This window comes from Tachysurus fulvidraco, chromosome 12 (assembly GCF_022655615.1).
Source record: "Tachysurus fulvidraco isolate hzauxx_2018 chromosome 12, HZAU_PFXX_2.0, whole genome shotgun sequence".
Classification (NCBI taxonomy): Eukaryota; Metazoa; Chordata; class Actinopteri; order Siluriformes; family Bagridae; genus Tachysurus; species Tachysurus fulvidraco.
In genome coordinates this window covers 25,788,509-25,806,206 of record NC_062529.1, presented here as the reverse complement: position 1 = coordinate 25,806,206, position 17,698 = coordinate 25,788,509, and the positions used below count along the sequence as shown (strand labels likewise).

Genomic DNA, 17,698 nt, shown 5'->3' with positions numbered 1-17,698 from the left:
AGGGTAATGCCAAAGCAGATGCAACAGCAAAGGCAGCTGAAAAAGAAAAAAAAAATTTCTCTATGTATAAAGAAACTTTGTGTATTTTTTAGAGTAACATCGACACATGCACACAAATGTGAACACAAATGTTAATGAAATTAACAAACTAAGTGAAAGAGGTAAATGTGACATTTACGATAGTAGACGACAGCAGAAGACTGTACAGTATTACATACTGACTATGACACCCAGATTCTCATACACACACATATAAGATCTGACTACTACAGATGATCAACATAGACGAATAAACGCTCCTGTTAAGACGAGGAGCCTTTTTGACTATTACCCTAGAGTCCTAGGGATCATTGGCATCCGTATGATCTGCCTGTTAATGGGGAAATGCAGAAAAGACTCAGAGACTCAAAGACGCAGAGACGTGTCTGATGATGACTTTCCTGTGCCAGAACATATACTAAAAGTTAAACCGAGTAAATTCTTCGATTCCTTCTTCCCACAGTATGGGATGACTCAGGTACGGAATCAACTAGGTCACACATTATCGGCTTGCCACTTATGTTAACTCCACTAATAAGGCAACCGAAGGTACAAAACAAGAACTCAAAATAGAATGGCCTTAGATATTCTATTAGCTAAAGAGGGAGGTGTATATGCCCTGATTGGAGATCAATGTTGCACCTTCATTCCCTCTAATGATGACGACCATGGGTCTATCTCAGATGCACTGCATGATATGCACAAAGTAGCAAACCAATTGAAACGAGACGAACACCGAGATAATAGTTGGGGACTTTGGTATACACTGTTTGGCCAGTGGACTCCCTATCTATCAACGATAATCCCAGTGATTGTGGTATTAATCTTATTGTTTGTTTGGCCCTTGCGTATACAAATGAGTTCATTACATCATAATGTCCAATCTAACGACCAAACAACTTATGAAACTGGACGATATTGACAACGACCCTGAACGGATTTCTCCGTACAGCGATGACTATTTCACTGAATTTGCCCAGACTGATCCAGAAACAGATGAAGGTGAATACAGACGGTAGAGACTGTGACTTGTAGTTAGGTTACTATGAGATTAATGCTTAATGCTTTGCCTTTACCTGCACATTTTTTATGTACGGGTCCTGTCCCCACAAAAACAGCATATTATCCACTTAAGATCATGTATTTTATGAAGCTTTCATGAAAACCCTACAGGGGAAGTGATACGCTGAAGTGAGATTGTACATGATTGAGCTTAGCTTAAGGCTTACATGATTGTATTCTAGCTGATTGATTAACAATGTTGTGTATTAAGTAGTTGTTTAACAATACTGGTATCTATCATTTAGTGTTTAGTTTTTGTTACAGATTAATGATAATTAAAAATGTTGTGTATTGTCCCAGCGACAAAAGGGGGAATTGTAGTGGAAATTTTCACTTTAGAGATGTTTATAAGAATCTGTCCTTCTATGCTTCTGTATTTCCCATGGCTGGTAGTTATTGTGACTAGAGATTGCAGTCTAACAGCTTCCAGCAGATCGTTCCCATGGGACCTTGGTAGGTACAGATTAGCTTGGTCAGATGAGCAGGCTTCTAAGTCAATTGTTGATTATGTTTTCCTTTTACATGACTTCTTTGTTTAAATTCTGTCTATAAAATCCTGATTTTATCCTGAATGTTAAGCAGAAAATTGTTAAAGATATAAGATAATAAAGGTCTTTTACACACAGTAGGTTGTTTCCACCAGCAAGCAGCACAAAAAGACAGAGCAGTTTGAGTAAAGTTTATTATTTCTGAGGAGACATTGAACATTTTTATATCAACTATAATAAACCCATCCTAATAGTGCATACAGTTAAATTAAGTTTCTGCACACAAAATGTCCAGTGTAGCTCAGGGACAAATTAAATCTCACACCTTTTTATAAACACTTTTACTAACTTTGTATTTTAGATCACAAAACCTCACAGATGATTTATTACTAAATATACTGACTCCAGCGTATAGAGGCTGAGTGAATGTGGTGTGGACTCTGTGGAGGAGCCTCATGGTGTCAGAGACGCTGTAGAAGGACAGAGTTCCTGCACTGTGATCCACATACACTCCTATTCTGGAGGGTGATGGACCCCGGAGCTTAGTCTCAATGCTGTTGTGATAGAAAGAGACAGAGGAACAAAAACACCACAGACTCCAAGACTGACTGTTGTGTCCAAACAAACACTCCTCAACTCGTCCTTTCCTGCTGATCCCTTTATATGACACTGATATGTACACATAACCACTCTTCTCCACCTCCCAGTAACAGCGTCCACACACACTCTCCTTACACAACACCTGAGTATAGATGTTAAATCTCTCTGGATGATCAGAGTATAGCAGTTCTGTCTCACTCCGTCTCACCACTCTGTTCTTCTCAGACAGAATGAGTCGATGATGTGCTGTGTTTGGATCCAAAGTCAGATAACAGAAATCTACAGTAATAAAATGTCCACATGTTAATCACAGGATTTATAATAAGTGTGTGAGACACCTTTCTGTGTTTCTATCCTCCTAATGCAGCTCTATAAACATGGATCAGATTTAGATCAACAATACAGACATTTTAACACTGTGTGTGTGTGCGTGTGTGTGTGTGTGTGTGTGTGAGAGAGAGAGAGTGTGTGTAAAACTTACACTGCAGAAAATCTTTTCTGCTCTTTGGTTTTGAAGGTAAAATCATCTGAACTGCTGCAGCTTTGGAGACACAGAGACAAAATGGAGACAAAAAAATGACGTTCCTGCTTACTTCTTATTTCTGTTAGATGAATTTTATAGCTTTTTTTACTGTGATACAGAAACAATGTTTGTTTGTTCACCTTCTGGTCTGATTTTGTTGAATTCCTCCTCACAGATTTGTTTGACTCGTTCTTTCAGATCTGAGAGAGATTTCCTCACTCCATCAAATGAGAGACGTTGATTGACAGTGAAGCTGGGTGAGTCGTCACATCCAGGAGAAACACAGAGAGACGGGAAACTCTACAGAGAGGAAACACATCATAGAGACGGAGAAAAGTGGACGAGAGGAACGAATGAATCTCAGACTGAATCAGAACAAAGACGCACTTGTGATCTCAGACAGGAACATTTCTTGTTGCTGTAATGAGCTTTTAGGAGGAAACTTTGTGAGGAACAGCGCCCTCTGCAGATCAGACACTGAGTGTTACCTGGAGGAAGTGGAGATCATCATGTGTGTGTGAAAGCTGCTCCATCTCAGTGACTCTCCTCTTAAGATCAGCAATCTCCTGCTCCAGTTGATTCAGGAGTCGTTCAGCTCGACTCACTTCATCTTTCTCCTGAGCTCTGATCAGCTCCGTCACCTCTGAGCACCTTTTCTCCATGGAGCTGATCATCTCAGTAAAGATCCTCTCACTGTCATCTACTGCTGCCTGTGAACGTATCTGTAAGGACACACACACACACACACACACACACACACACACACACACACACACACACACACACACACACACACACACAAATACGTTTAAAGATCAACTCTTTTTCTCACAGTGACTCTATAATGTGTGTGTTTATGTGAATCTCTCAGTTTCCTCCTCACCTTAATAATGTCCACAATCTGTTTCAGCTCCTGCACCTTCTTCTGCTTCTCCTGGATCCTCTGCTGGGATTTTATCTGATCCTCCTTTAACTCATTCTGAGATCAAATACAATATATTTAATTAATAGAAGTAAAACAAAAATACAAAGAATTGTAGCTGTAATTAAATAAGAAACTACAATCACACTCATTAGCCTAAAAACAATTTAAATTTGAATTTGTAGTGTGTGTGCATATATAAATATAAAGTAAATATAAATGTGTCTTAAAGAAGCTTCAGCACTTTTAGAAGTAAAAAAATATACTTTGAAATCAGAAAAACATTTCACATGACCATGATAAATATCATCATCCTTATCCTCATCATCATCATCATCATTGTTATGCCGTTTGCTGTTTAAAGCAGTGGTCCCCGAACCCCGGGCCGCTGAACGGTACCGGTCCGTGGACCAAATGGTAGCGGGCCGCCCAAGGAACATTAAATTATTTCCATTTTATTTACTGTGGTGTATTTCTCTCGGGTTTGTGCGACTTTCCATGGACGAGAGGTTAACCGGGAGCTGAGAGACTTCACCTAAAGCCGCACCAATACCGCACATGCGCAAAATATCATGATATCGGGCCGGGTTTAGGTGACGTCTGGAGCTGAGCGGCTGCAAGCGGCAGTGGTGTTGTAGCTTTGGTGGAGAGAGAAGGTGTGTATCGCTCTTCTCTCTGTTCACCGGTACTTTGTCATGTTTAACAGTGCTTGGTGTACGTGTATATTGTGTTTGCTCAAATTTAACCCACAAATTAGCAACAATGAGCACGAAACAGACGTTGTTAGAAAGTTAGAAACTCTGCCGGTGTTCTGGATTAAAGTCATGGCGGAATACCCTGAGATTGTCACCACAGCACTTACATCCCTATCGCCATTTCTGACATGCTGTCTGTGTGAAGCGGGGATTTCTGCAGTGACGGCAACCGAAACAAAACAACGGAATAAACTGGACATAAGCGACACACTTCGGGTGTCATTGTCTCCTGTTACCCCAGATGGAACCGTCTCGTTGTAAAGAAACAAGCTCAGGGTTCTCATTGGTTTAGCATTGTAGTGAGTTAAAAAGGCATGTTTAAATACAATTAAATTAAAATTATTCATTTTAATTTAATTGTACAGCCGCCCACCCCCACCGGGCCGCGGTAAAATGATCAAACATTGACCGGTCCGCGGTGAAAAAAAGGTTGGGGACCACCGGTTTAAAGTACACTGACATGTCTGAGCTGTTTCACACTTCTTTACAAAACACGTTTTTACTTAAAATAAAAATAAAAATCCACCTTACACTGAATGACAGTCATATAACCAATCAGATCACCTCAATAGAAATTAGATTAGAAATAGAATTTGTAGAAATGAACTTAAAAAAGAATAATAATATCCAGTTCTCACCTGTTTTTTAGTTCTTTCTGCTTTAGCTGAAACTGTATCATGACCTTTGTGTTCTTCCATCGTACACAAGTAACAGATGAGGCTTTGGTCAGTACGACAGTAGATCTCCATCAGTTTATCATGTTCAGAGCAGATCTTTTCTTGGAGCTCTGCACAGGCTTCAACTAACTTGTTCTTCTTAAAGGAAGGAGACTGATGAGGTTTAAGATGATCTTCACAATAGGAGGCTTGACAAACCAGACAGGACTTGACGGCTTTGTGTTTTCTCCCTGTGCAGGAATCACACTCCGCATCTCCACGTCCAGCGTAACAGTTTGCAGGAGAAACAGCTTGGAGTTCAGTCTTCTTCAGTTTCTCCACCACTTCAGCCAGCATGTTGTTCCTGCGTAGTACAGGCCTTGGAGTGAAAGTCTCTCTACACTGAGGACACCTGTAGACGCCATTCACATCCTCCTGATCCCAGTGAGCATTAATACACACCTTACAGAAACTGTGACCACAGGGAGAAGTCACTGGATCATTCAGGAGATCCAAACACACTGGACAGCTGAAGTGATCCACAGAAAAATGATCTACTGAAATACTGGCCTCTGCCATTTTCCTGTGATGAGAGAGTGTGTGAGTGAGTGTGTGTGAGAGAGAGAGAGAGAAAGTGTGTGTGTGTGTGTGTGTGTGTGTGTGTGTGTGTGTGTGTGTGTGTGTGTGTGTGTGTGTGTGTGTGTGTGTGTGTGTGTGTGTGTGTGAGTGAGTGAGTGAGTGAGTGAGTGAGTGAGTGAGTGAGTGAGTGAGTGAGAGAGAGAGAGAGAGAGAGAGCTCGTTCGGTCGTTCGTTCGGTCGTTCGTTCGGTCGTTCGTTCGGTCGTTCGTTCGGTCGTTCGTTCGGTCGTTCGTTCGGTCGTTCGTTCGGTCGTTCGTTCGGTCGTTCGTTCGGTCGTTCGTTAAGTTTCGTTTTCTAAGTTTTGTGTTATAGTGTAACAGAGAGAGAATCTGCGGCTTTACAGAGAAACTTTACAGAGCTCAGGCTTTTTTTTTAATGTAAAGAATCTCCTCTGTGATTTAAGTCTTTATTAATTAAAATGATTTTTTCATGTATTTGAATAAAGTAAATCATCACATTATATTTATAATATTCAGACACTTTTTACTCAGTACATTACATCTCGTCTCGTATAGAATACAATCCACGAGCTGCTGCTCCTTCACATCATTTTATTCTGACTTCAGTAACAAAACATACACACGTGACTCTGGATGTCATTGTATCAGATGACCACTAGATGTCCTCATAACCTTATATATAAGTATAACATACAATATGTTACATCCCCCTTAAGTATATTCCATCATAATAATGCATAGAATTTCTGCACCACCTTTAAAACACAACATTTGAGTTTCATCAACCAAATTATTCAGCATAACTACAAAATTATTCAACACATTTTCTCAAATGCATTTATACTCAGAAACTATTACATTTCAACTTATTACACACCCAACAATGCACATACATTGTATTAACTCAGTCTTTCTATTGTTCAGGTATTTTTTTTACAATTCCTCCAGATCTTGTATGGTAAGCTTGCTCTTTCTCTACACTTTCATTACGATTACAAATGAAAGAAATCGTAATGAAAGTTGAGTGATGTGATTCTTTTGATATTAGAAATCCATATCAAAAGAATCACATCACTTCATATCCAAAGAATTTCCATGGGGATTAATAAAGTTCTGTCTTGTCTTGTCTCTTGTCTTGTTGTGTCTTGTCTTGTTGTGTCTTCTTGTGTTGTCTTCTTGTGTTGTCTTCTTGTGTCTTGTCTTCTTGTGTTTGGTGTGTCTTGTCTTCTTGTGTCTTGTCTTCTTGTCTGTTGCGTCTTGTCAGAATCAGATATATCACCAAGTGTTAAAAAAAACAAAAAACAGCATTGCTGGTCCAGCATAAGGTCTGTTTTGCATGTTGGGACCAGCTTGGGATGGTGGTATGCTGGTCAGAATTAGGTGCTGGTTGCTGGTGTGCTGACCGACCAGCCTGGGATACCTGTGTGCTGGCCGACCAGCCTGGGATACCTGTGTGCTGGCCGACCAGCCTGGGTTACCTGTGTGCTGGCAGAACAGCCTGGGATACCTGTGTGCTGGCTGAACAGCCTGGGATACCTGTGTGCTGGCTGAACAGCCTGGGATACCTGTGTGCTGGCTGAACAGCCTGGGATACCTGTGTGCTGGCCGACTAGCCTGGGATACCTGTGTGCTGGCTGAACAGCCTGGGATACCTGTGTGCTGGTCAACATATTTTGTCTTTTGGATGCTAGTATAATCCCAGCAAGACCACAACAAAACCCATTTGTTACATCTCACATTTCCTAGTGCATATTCATAGTTAAATAAAGACCAAGACAATTTTGTAGAGAATTGCAATTTACTTTTTAATAAAGAAAAACATTCTGGATATTCCTATCATTTACATGGCTTTCTTTATATATAATATATGTAAATGTAAATGATAGGAATATCCAGAATGTTTTTCTTTGTGTAAGTGTGTGTGTGTGTGTGTGTGTGTGTGTGTGTGTGTGTGTGTGTGTGTGTGTGTGTGTGTGTGTGTGTGAGTGAGTGTGTGTGTGTAAGTGTGAGTGTGTGTGTGGGTTTGTTTCAATAAACTTGTAGTTTGATTTATTTGCACTGTGATATTTAGCAGCACTCGAGTGACAATGTAACTGCATGGAATCCTTAAAATAAAGTTGGTTTCATCAAAAGTTTACTTATGTGAGACTGCTTTGTCTTCCTAGTTGTCATTTCTTTACATTTATATCACATATTGATGAAGGGACTTATGTCTAAAAAAGTTAAAATTTAGTTAAAAAATTGAGGTTGATTATAGCTTGTTTAATACTTCTGCTGCATATCTGATAGAATTGTTGTACTATGGTCAAGTCTTTACCTAGTAATTTGACAGCAATTAATATTCACCTAAATGTGCCATGTCCCAACTGTAAAATGCAATTTCCCTTAAGTGAACCAAATATGGTGGCACGGTGGCTTAGTGGTTAGCACGTTCGCCTCACACCCCCAGGGTTGGGGGTTCGATTCCCACCTCCGCCTTGTGTGAGTGGAGTTTGCATGGACGGAGTGCCAACCCATCACAGGGCACACACACACTCTCATTCAGTCACACACTACGGAAAATGTTCCAGAGATGCCAATCAACCTACCATGCATGTCTTTGGACCGGGGGTTTCCTCCGGGTACTCCGGTTTCCTCCCCCGGTCCAAAGACATGTATGGTAACACATCAGCAACTAGTTTAAACACACGATATGGCCAAATGTCCTGTTTATTTTTTTATAGATCCTTAAAAAGCCACACTAACTTTATGGTGCTTTAATGTTAACTTTGCTGTGGCAATGGTATTGAACTAGGATGTGGAATTTGACCTCATATTAAAGGTAACACTGCTCGACAAATTTTGGGAAATGATCAATTTCAGAGATAAAATGTGCTAACTGTAATATGATGAACATGATGCCTTGTAAATTCTCGACAAAGTATGGTAGAAGGATGAAAATGGTACCATATGAAAGTTTATACATTTCCACTCACTTTGAGATAAAAGATTATGACCCAACTGTAATTTATTGGTCTTTTATAGCAGTGTACATTTGTCTTGGCCGTAGCTACACATCAGACATTTACATTGGTAACATTTCCAAGGAACATTTGTGTGATATTATCTCTTAGAAATCAAGATGCCTTGAAACCGTATAAACAATGCAGATAACTTCTACTACATATGTGAGGAGGTTACATTTGCACCTCACAAGTGTCTTTTGCAGTCCCAATGGCATGGATCAGTGAGTGATGAGCATGGGGAGAGATTCCACCAGGATATCACAGGCATGGGGAAAAGATACCAAGGGAAATGGAGTCTGGCCCTGTCAGATGCAACTCGTAACTCAAAAAGGGAACGCTACTCGTAACTCAAAATAGGGAACGCTACTCGTAACTCAAAAAGGGAACGCTACTCGTAACTCAAAAAGGGAACGCTACTCGTAACTCAAAAAGGGAACGCTGCTCGTAACTCAAAAAGGGAACGCTACTCGTAACTCAAAATAGGGAACGCTACTCGTAACTCAAAAAGGGAACGCTACTCGTAACTCAAAAAGGGAACGCTACTCGTAACTCAAAAAGGGAACGCTACTTGTAACCATAACGGAACCAAACTTGTAAATTAAAAGGGAACACATGAACAATAAACTTAAAATAATATACAATAATAACAATAAACAACAAAAAAAACATTACTAAACAATAAACAGTGATAGGAAGACTGATACACAAGGTACACTTTTTTGTTAAAAAAAAAAACAACAACAAATAAATAAATAAATAAATAAATAAATAAAAACTTACAAAACCAAACAATTAACTACAATTAACAAACAATAAATAAATAACAACAAACAAAACAACTGAAACATCAAAAAAACTATATTACAATTAGCAGGAAATGCCCGACACGTTCCTCACTCTTCCGGGTTGTGAACATTCCTCCTGCTGCACCTGAATAATTAACAACAAACAGAAGTAAACAATGAACAAATGGACTATTAAAACAAGAGTCTTTGAATAAGCTTCAGGCTTTTTAACAGTTATATGTTATAAATGAGTTAATGTCCTTAGCCATGGTTTAAATCAGACTTCCATTTTAAGATTAGATTTTAGAAAATCTGATCTACTAAATTGCCAAAAAACGTGTTTTTGTTTAAAAGTATGTTTAAAATTGACTTCTGCTTCAAATGTACATACAGATACAAATATGAATATAGCTGCAAGCAGCGATTACGGGGTCAAGCCGATCAGATGCGCTCGGAACATGTCACTGATGAACCATACCAAGTTTCGTAGCGATATGGCATGGCATTCGTAAAATACTGCACTTAACATGAAAATCTCGTGGCCACTAGGTGGCGCTGTCACAAAACGTTGCAAATGTCTGTGTGTGTGTCTGTTCGTGTCGTGACGCCGAACACTAAGTGAGAACGGCTGGAGAGAAAGGTAAGAGAATAATCATTCACCATCCTCCATTTAACAAAACCAAAGACTATCTATATCAAAATCCATCCATATCCCTCTATTTCTACATCTATATATATCTACAGACACACGATGCAGTTTCCTTTCTTACCTGGATGATGCGTTCATCAGCGTGGCTGCAGTCTTCCTCTTGGCTGATCCTATCTCAGGGACCTGATAGACCTTGTTCTTGTTATGCACCGTTATCTCCTCCAGTCCCTGAACGATAACACCTCCCTAATAAGGCAGAAAAACCAAAAGGCAGCGGGAAAAGAAAAGAAAAGCATCTAGATTTAAACTTTTAGAAAATTCAGCGAGCAGGGTACTTTACAGACCTTGTTTCTGGGGTTGTCAAACAGCTGCAGCCCCTCTGTGACACCCGACGAGGGACTGAGCAGGTCAAACAGCTCTTCGTTATAAATCTCCAGCAGGGAAACCATCACAGTGAACTCTGTGCCGTTCGTGGTCAGCTTCTCAAAGATCTGGTGAAGAGTACGAGGGATGATACCAGCCAGAGTATCCTGGAAAAGGAAGTTGTAATGTAAACCAACAGCATGATGTTAATCCATTTTCAGTGTTTCTTTAACAAAACCCTCAGGTTACCTCCTCCCAGGTGAATTCCTCGTTAGGTGACCTTTCTCCCCCCATTGTGAAGGTCTTCCCTGTGCCTGTTTGCCCATATCTTAAAAAGAAAGCAGTGCTGTTGTGTATTCGCGTGAAAATAATAAGGCCATACACAGAGTACCAAACAGGTTTCTTTTACTGAACATTATCAACATGTGCAACTTCACTTCTTCCCTGCTACCCTTCTAGCTATCACACACTAGCTTCATCTAGTGTACAAAAAAAATGTAAAACAACATCATCTTCTTCTTCTTCTTCTTCTACCGCTTATCCGGGGCCGGGTCGCGGGGGCAGCAGTCTAAGCAGGGATGCCCAGACTTCCCTCTCCCCAGACACTTCCTCCAGCTCTTCCGGGGGAATACACAGGCGTTACCAGGCCAGCCGAGAGACATAGTCCCTCCAGCGTGTCCTAGGTCTTCCCCAAGGCCTCCTCCCGGTTGGGAGGCGTCCAGGAGGCATCCGAAACAGATCATGATGTTAATCCATTTTCAGTGTTTCTTTAACAAAACCCTCAGGTTACCTCCTCCCAGGTGAATTCCTCGTTAGGTGACCTTTCACCCTCCATTGTGAAGGTCTTCCCTGTGCCTGTTTGCCCATATCTTAAAAAGAAAGCAGTGCTTAACAGCAGTGCTTAAACAGGAATTCTAGATTTTGAAGGTTCAGTCACACAAAAATGGTGCAGTTATAACCCATGATGACTTCATCTAATATGGGACACACCACACTCTTGTACACATCTATCTGCTTTGCAGTCGGACCGAACACCTGCATATGGGCGAGAGCGAGTAAAAATTAATCCCAACACCACCTTACAATGTACATTTTCAGGGTGCAAATAAAAGCAGCATTATATAAAGTATATCCAACACAAAGGGCATGGTAATGAATGAATGAATGAATAAATAAATAAACAAACAAATGAATAAAAATATATGTATCTCTCTCTCTCTCTCTCTCTCTCTCTCTCTCTATATATTTATATATATATATATATATATATATATATATATATATATATATATATATATATATATATATATAAACAGTTAACAAAAATAAAGATCAAATATCATCCAAAACGAAACAGTTCAAACATTTGTATTTTTTAATTAACAAATCGTGGTGTATACTGATTATAGTATAAAAGCATGACTACAGCAAATATAACAATGTTAATACTTAAATGTAATTACCTCAAAATTACATACAGTACATAGCATTCCAATAAAAGTATTAAACTTGTGCATAATAAAGTTTCACACATAGGAACACAACACATGAGAAACCGCCACCCTCAAAATTAGCAAAAGGTTCATCAACCATCACACAGATGGCACATTTAAACAACTAAACTGGAAATAACCAAGATAAAAACGAACCTTTAACAGAGTAGAATAGGGCAGAATTCTCTATGTGCGAACACCGAAGAAACAGATTCCAAGGGACCGTCTGCAAAGTGCAAACCCTGAAAAGCGAATACAAAAAACAGTCAATTACTTTACTGTAATACACTGTAAGGTCACCAAACTCAGAACACACATCACTGATGTCCTAATACATGTACTAAAACACTTATTTGGGGGAAATGTCTTTTTGTTGATTTTTTCTGATTTTTCATAATTTTATTGATTTGTATTTATGGAAAATTATAAAAATTAAACAAAAAGACATTTCTCCCAAAATAAGTGCTTTAGTATATGTATTAGGACATCGGTTATGTGTGTTCTGAGTTTGGTGACAGTACAGTGTATTACAGTAAAGCTATTGATTTTTTTTAAATTATGAAAAATCATTACAAAAATCAACAAAAAGACATTTCCCCAAAATAAGTATTTTAGTATAACTATCAGGACATAAGTGTTGTGTGTTATGAGTTTGGTGACCTTACATTGTAGTACAGTAATGTTATTGTCTGTTTTTATAGTATTCGCTTTTCGGGTTTTGCACTTTGCAGACGGTCCCTTGGAATATGACTCTCAGTCGTCTGCACATAGAGACTTGTGTATTTTGTCGACCGCGGAGGGAAGCCGATTTTGAGAGAAATCTGGTTGTAGCTGCCTCTCTACTTTACTACGGTAAAAATGAGGTGTTATTCGTGTAGTAACACCCTTTAGCTCAGGAGCTATTGACTCGGGAAACTTGAATCTGTGAATATGTGGCCAACTTTACTTAAGTAATTAGTCACACACACCCGGAAACACACTCTCTCATCCATGTATTGGGAAACACGTGCGAACCAAATGCCATTTTCAAAGAAAACATTACTACATTGGTAAATATTTTAGAAATAAACCTTGAGACAGTGTTTTAATCATAAACACAAAGGGTTTATCACAAATGGCCAATAAATAAATAAATAACCGAGAGAGCGAAATGACCTACCGCTTCCTTGCCCACTCGCGGTGCCCCTGAGCACGTGCTAAACACGAGCAGCATACTATCTCCCAATGCGTCACACTAAAAATTACCCCAGCTACAACAACGGTAGAAACCCCAAATAATGCAACTACAATATAACAGCAATTTTTGCTGACGTTAAAACAAAGATTTATAAATCCTAATACTATAACAGAGCTTTGTTGACATTTTAAAATTAACTTGTTACACTTGCACTAATATCCTCTAAGCCTGTTAGCTTTATCCTCTCCTTAAAAAGCGCAATCTGAGGTATAAATGTTGAGGTTTTCAGATGACAAAATCCTGTTCATTTCCTCTATTTCACACTATTAAATTCTTTTATGTAATCCATCACTCCTCATAGTCTCTGTTCTTCATATAGAGTCATGCAGGTATTTAATATTCAACGTGACCTAGAATAGAAACCTGAATAAAAATCACACGGCCAGGCCGAACGAGAGCCTGAAAGCCATCTCCACAGGAACCTCCGGCACCGAGTCATGGAAACATACGTAGAACTCCTGAGGAACGGGTTCTAGCATCATCCGCCTGCAACACAGACAAGTGACACACAGGATCTAAGTTCCGAATGAAAACCTACTCTGCAGCCAGATGCACCGGCTAAACATAAATACAACCCAGCAAACTGTTTACATGCTGTTCTGCACACTTTTCTGCTGTGTTTGCACATACTGTCCAACATGTCAGTATAAAAGATTATTACACATATTACACAGTTATGCACATATTGTACAATATCTCAGCCATTACGCACATACTGTACAATATTTCAGTCATTTGCTGTTTTTTGCACAACTCTATATATTATCCCAAGGACCTGCTGCTAAGAACTGTGTTCATTCTAATGTTACTGCACGAAATATTGTTTGAACATACAAGTCAAGTCAAGTCACCTTTATTGTCACATCACCACAGCACATGTGCCATGGTGAGTGAAATTCTTGGGAGCGAGCTCCAGAAATTGCAGAACCATTCACATACAGTAGTTAAGAAACATAAATACAAAATTTACAAACAGGTTAAAAAAATGTGTGAAATGCTCAGTATAAATACATTAAGTATAAATAAATATAAATAATATGTATAAGTATTATATACATGCAATATATACGTAACATGTGAGGTGCAACGGACTGTACAGATACAGAAATGTCCTGTGTTACTGTTTGTCTTGTTTGTCTTGTCCTGCACTGTTTGCACCAGGTTGCACAGTTGCACTTTATGTGGCTAAGACTACTTACATGCCCTTAGCCCTGTCTTTGTTTTATGTACCTGTAGCATCCTGATCCTGGAGAAACGTTGTCTCATTTCACTGTGTACTGCAATCAGCTATATATGATTGAAATGACAATAAAAGCTTCTTGACTTGACTTGACTTGATAACATCGTATATATGGATGTAAAATTGATGCTACACCAATAAAGGCTACAGGATGGGAGGGAAAAATAAAATTTGGGGGAAAAAATGTGTTAATTTTTTTTTTTTATCACTAAACTACTATCATCGATCGCGGGGGGGGGGGGTAGACTACAGGATGGTAGGGGGAAAATCAGAAAAAAAATTGGTTAATTTTTTTTAATGACTAAACTACTGTCATCAAAGGTTATCGTTTTGTATATACATAACTCCTGAATAAAAATTAAAATGTGTTTGGACTGGTTTGTCGATAGTGAGCGCGGAAATACAGGGGATAAGCGGTTTTATTAAGCGAGTCATTGAGTCGTTCATTCAAACGATTCGTTCAAACGGCCGATTCATCAAGAATGAGACAGATGTTTGTAAATGGGTAATTGAATCTTTGACTCAACCGATTCGTTCAAATCACTGAATCATTCAAAACACGATTGAGTTGCTGTGAGACTTTGCTATGCTGTGGTCTTTGTTTGGATTCATCAGATCTATTTTCGCTGCTAAAAAAAGACCAAAATATTTCGTCTAAAGTGTAAGTGGCTTGAACTGTAAAACCCGAGTGTAGGCCTATATCTTATTTATTTATTTGTTCATTATGTTTGCTGTCTTGTAAACATACCGAAATATGACTGAAAAGACAAGATCACGGCTGTTTTCTTGGTTGTTTTTGTTGTTTAACATCTAGATGCAATTGTTGTACGCCATCTTAACAAACTTCAAGACTATCAAGTGTATTAATGAGCAACTTCTAAAAAGAAAATGTTTAGTTGTCTTTGTAAAGAAATGCTCACACGCACGCAGCCACGCACACACAAACATGTTTAAATACATTTATGTTGTTAATAAATAACAATAAATTGTTGTTGTAACAGCAATATCTCCAAGTTTTGTTTTTCACTGTAAAAATGTCATGATTTGCCAATGCAAAGAGAGCACCGCCAGCTTTTCCCCCACTTCAAGCACTGATTATAACACAAACAAATCATCCTCCTGGTGACTTTATTTTTTGTCAAAAGTAACAAATCCAGCGACTTTTGTGGTGTTTTTAGAGACTCGAAAGCACGAAGCACTCTGCAGTTAGTCCTACTGTGCTCAACGAGCAGCGGGTGCTGCCGTGAGCCCCTCTCCCGTCCAACAGCACTCACAGGCGGTCAGTGTCTCAGTAGCCTCGCGCTGCAGTCAGAGCAGAGAGGAGACACACACACCCCTCCGCGTCCAGGCTGCAAATGAAATGCGCATGCGCATGGCCGCCGCCGTTACAGAGCGGGGTGTAAATGTAAATGTTTCTTCACTTTTTCCAGCATTTTTTCTGAGGACAAACTTTTTCAATTCTGTTCTGACTTCTACTTTTCCTTCGTGACTACAAATGTCATTAAGAAGTGTATTTAGATGCTTTGTCTGTGAATACTGTGACTTTAATGTGAAAAAAAGGAATCTAAAGTGTAATATGCACGCGTCACACTTCTTTTTCAAGCATACGTTCTCGGCCATAGTCTCCTCGGTGTAATCCTAGATTTATATATTAAAGTAAGAACAATAAATGAATCCTGATAACATCAAGTATGCCAAAATAAAAATGAAAGCATTCATGTTGGATTAAATCATAAATGTATTTAATATCTATGGAGTAAACACACAAAGCAGACTTTTATAATGAGACTTGCCTCGATACGGGTTCTCTTGGTGGGTTTCTGGTTCACTTCAGGCTTGTTCACGATGTTCTTCGCCCTGTTAGAGTAATCTAGTGTACTGAGAATCTCCTGCGTTCAGTGAGCAAGAACACCTATCTATATTCGTATCCATCCATATGCAGCTATCCATCCATATCCCTCTATTTCTACATCTATATATATCTACAGACGCACGATGCAGTTTCCTTTCTTACCTGGATGATGCGTCCATCAGCGTGGCTGCAGTCTTCCTCTTGGCTGATCCTATCTCAGGGACCTGATAGACCTCGTTCTTGTTATGCACTGTTATCTCCTCCAGTCCCTGAACGATAACACCTCCCTAATAGGGCAGAAAAACCAAAAGGCAGCGGGATAAGAAAAGAAAAGCATTTAGATTTAAACTTTTAGAAAATTCAGCCAGCTGGGTACTTTACAGACCTTGTTTCTGGGGTCGTCAAACAGCTGCAGCCCCTCTGTGACACCCGGCGAGGGACTGAGCAGGTCAAACAGCTCTTCGTTATAAATCTCCAGCAGGAAAACCATCACAGTGAACTCTGTGCCTTTCGTGGTCAGCTTCTCGAAGATCTGGTGAAGAGTACGAGGGATGATACCAGCCAGAGTTTCCTGGAAAAGGAAGTTGTAATGTAAACCAACAGCATGATGTTAATCCATTTTCAGTGTTTCTTTAACAAAACCCTCAGGTTACCTCCTCCCAGGTGAATTCCTCGTTAGGTGACCTTTCTCCCCCCATTGTGAAGGTCTTCCCTGTGCCTGTTTGCCCATATCTTAAAAAGAAAGCAGTGCTGTTGTGTATTCACGTGAAAATAATAAGGCCATACACCGAGTACCAAACAGGTTTCTTTTACTGAACATTAACACTATGTGCAACTTCACTTCTTCCCTGCTAACCTTCTAGCTATCACACACTAGCTCCATCTAGTGTACATCTATTAATTAGCAATGTAATGAGAACACAACAAGTGCTTAAACAGGAATTCTAGATTTTGAAGGTTCAGTCACACAAAAATGGTGCAGTTATAACCCATGATGACTTCATCTAACATGGGACACACCACACTCTTGTACACATCTATCTGCTTTGCAGTCGGACCAAACACCTGCATATGGGCGAGAGCGAGTAGAAATTAATCCCAACACCACCTTACAATGTACATTTTCAGGGTGCAAATAAAAGCAGCATTACATAAAGTATATCCAACACAAAGGGCATGGTAATGAATGAATGAATGAACGAATAAATAAATAAATAAATAAACAAACAAATGAATAAATGAATAAAAATATATGTATCTATATATAATTACCTCAAAATTACATACAATACATAACATTCCAATAAATGTATTAAACTTGTGCATAATAAAGTTTCACACATAGGAACACAACACATGAGAAACCTCCACACTCAAAATTAGCAAAAGTTCATCAACCATCACACAGATGGCACATTTAAACAACTAAA

General features: G+C 39.2%; 3 protein-coding genes across 9 annotated transcripts; all 3 read right to left on the bottom strand.

Annotated features, from left to right (window-relative positions):
* Positions 1 to 1,766: 1,766 nt before the first annotated feature.
* On the bottom strand, positions 1,767 to 5,706 carry LOC113637064 (E3 ubiquitin/ISG15 ligase TRIM25-like). 2 transcript variants are annotated; one of them, XM_027137487.2, is made up of 6 exons: positions 5,028 to 5,706; positions 3,596 to 3,691; positions 3,201 to 3,434; positions 2,853 to 3,012; positions 2,671 to 2,730; positions 1,767 to 2,468 (listed from the first exon to the last, which is right to left on the bottom strand). In XM_027137487.2, the coding sequence occupies exons 1-6, from the start codon at positions 5,622 to 5,624 to the stop codon at positions 1,909 to 1,911; spliced, it is 1,707 nt and encodes a 568-aa protein (XP_026993288.2). In that variant the 5' UTR covers positions 5,625 to 5,706; the 3' UTR covers positions 1,767 to 1,908. The 2 variants fall into 2 exon arrangements, with proteins under 2 accessions (XP_026993288.2, XP_047677055.1); XM_047821099.1 differs by having other exon boundaries at positions 2,671 to 2,724.
* A 3,670-nt stretch (positions 5,707 to 9,376) lies between these two features.
* Positions 9,377 to 15,945, bottom strand: LOC113637067 (kinesin-like protein KIF11). Of its 6 annotated transcripts, none has more exons than XM_047821150.1 (7): positions 15,691 to 15,945; positions 12,096 to 12,181; positions 11,386 to 11,481; positions 11,237 to 11,266; positions 10,428 to 10,613; positions 10,205 to 10,329; positions 9,377 to 9,579 (listed from the first exon to the last, which is right to left on the bottom strand). In XM_047821150.1, exons 3-7 carry the CDS (start codon positions 11,407 to 11,409, stop codon positions 9,543 to 9,545), a joined length of 402 nt encoding a protein of 133 aa, XP_047677106.1. In that variant the 5' UTR covers positions 11,410 to 11,481; positions 12,096 to 12,181; positions 15,691 to 15,945; the 3' UTR covers positions 9,377 to 9,542. The 6 variants fall into 6 exon arrangements, 5 of the variants coding, with proteins under 5 accessions (XP_047677106.1, XP_047677107.1, XP_047677105.1 ...); XM_047821151.1 differs by lacking the exon at positions 15,691 to 15,945 and adding an exon at positions 13,099 to 13,693; XM_047821149.1 differs by lacking the exons at positions 12,096 to 12,181; positions 15,691 to 15,945 and adding an exon at positions 11,910 to 12,089.
* A 161-nt stretch (positions 15,946 to 16,106) lies between these two features.
* LOC113637070 (kinesin-like protein KIF11-A) lies at positions 16,107 to 16,942 on the bottom strand. The gene is made up of 3 exons (XM_047821924.1): positions 16,654 to 16,942; positions 16,431 to 16,555; positions 16,107 to 16,305 (listed from the first exon to the last, which is right to left on the bottom strand). The coding sequence occupies exons 1-3, from the start codon at positions 16,756 to 16,758 to the stop codon at positions 16,287 to 16,289; spliced, it is 249 nt and encodes an 82-aa protein (XP_047677880.1). The 5' UTR covers positions 16,759 to 16,942; the 3' UTR covers positions 16,107 to 16,286.
* Positions 16,943 to 17,698: the final 756 nt, after the last annotated feature.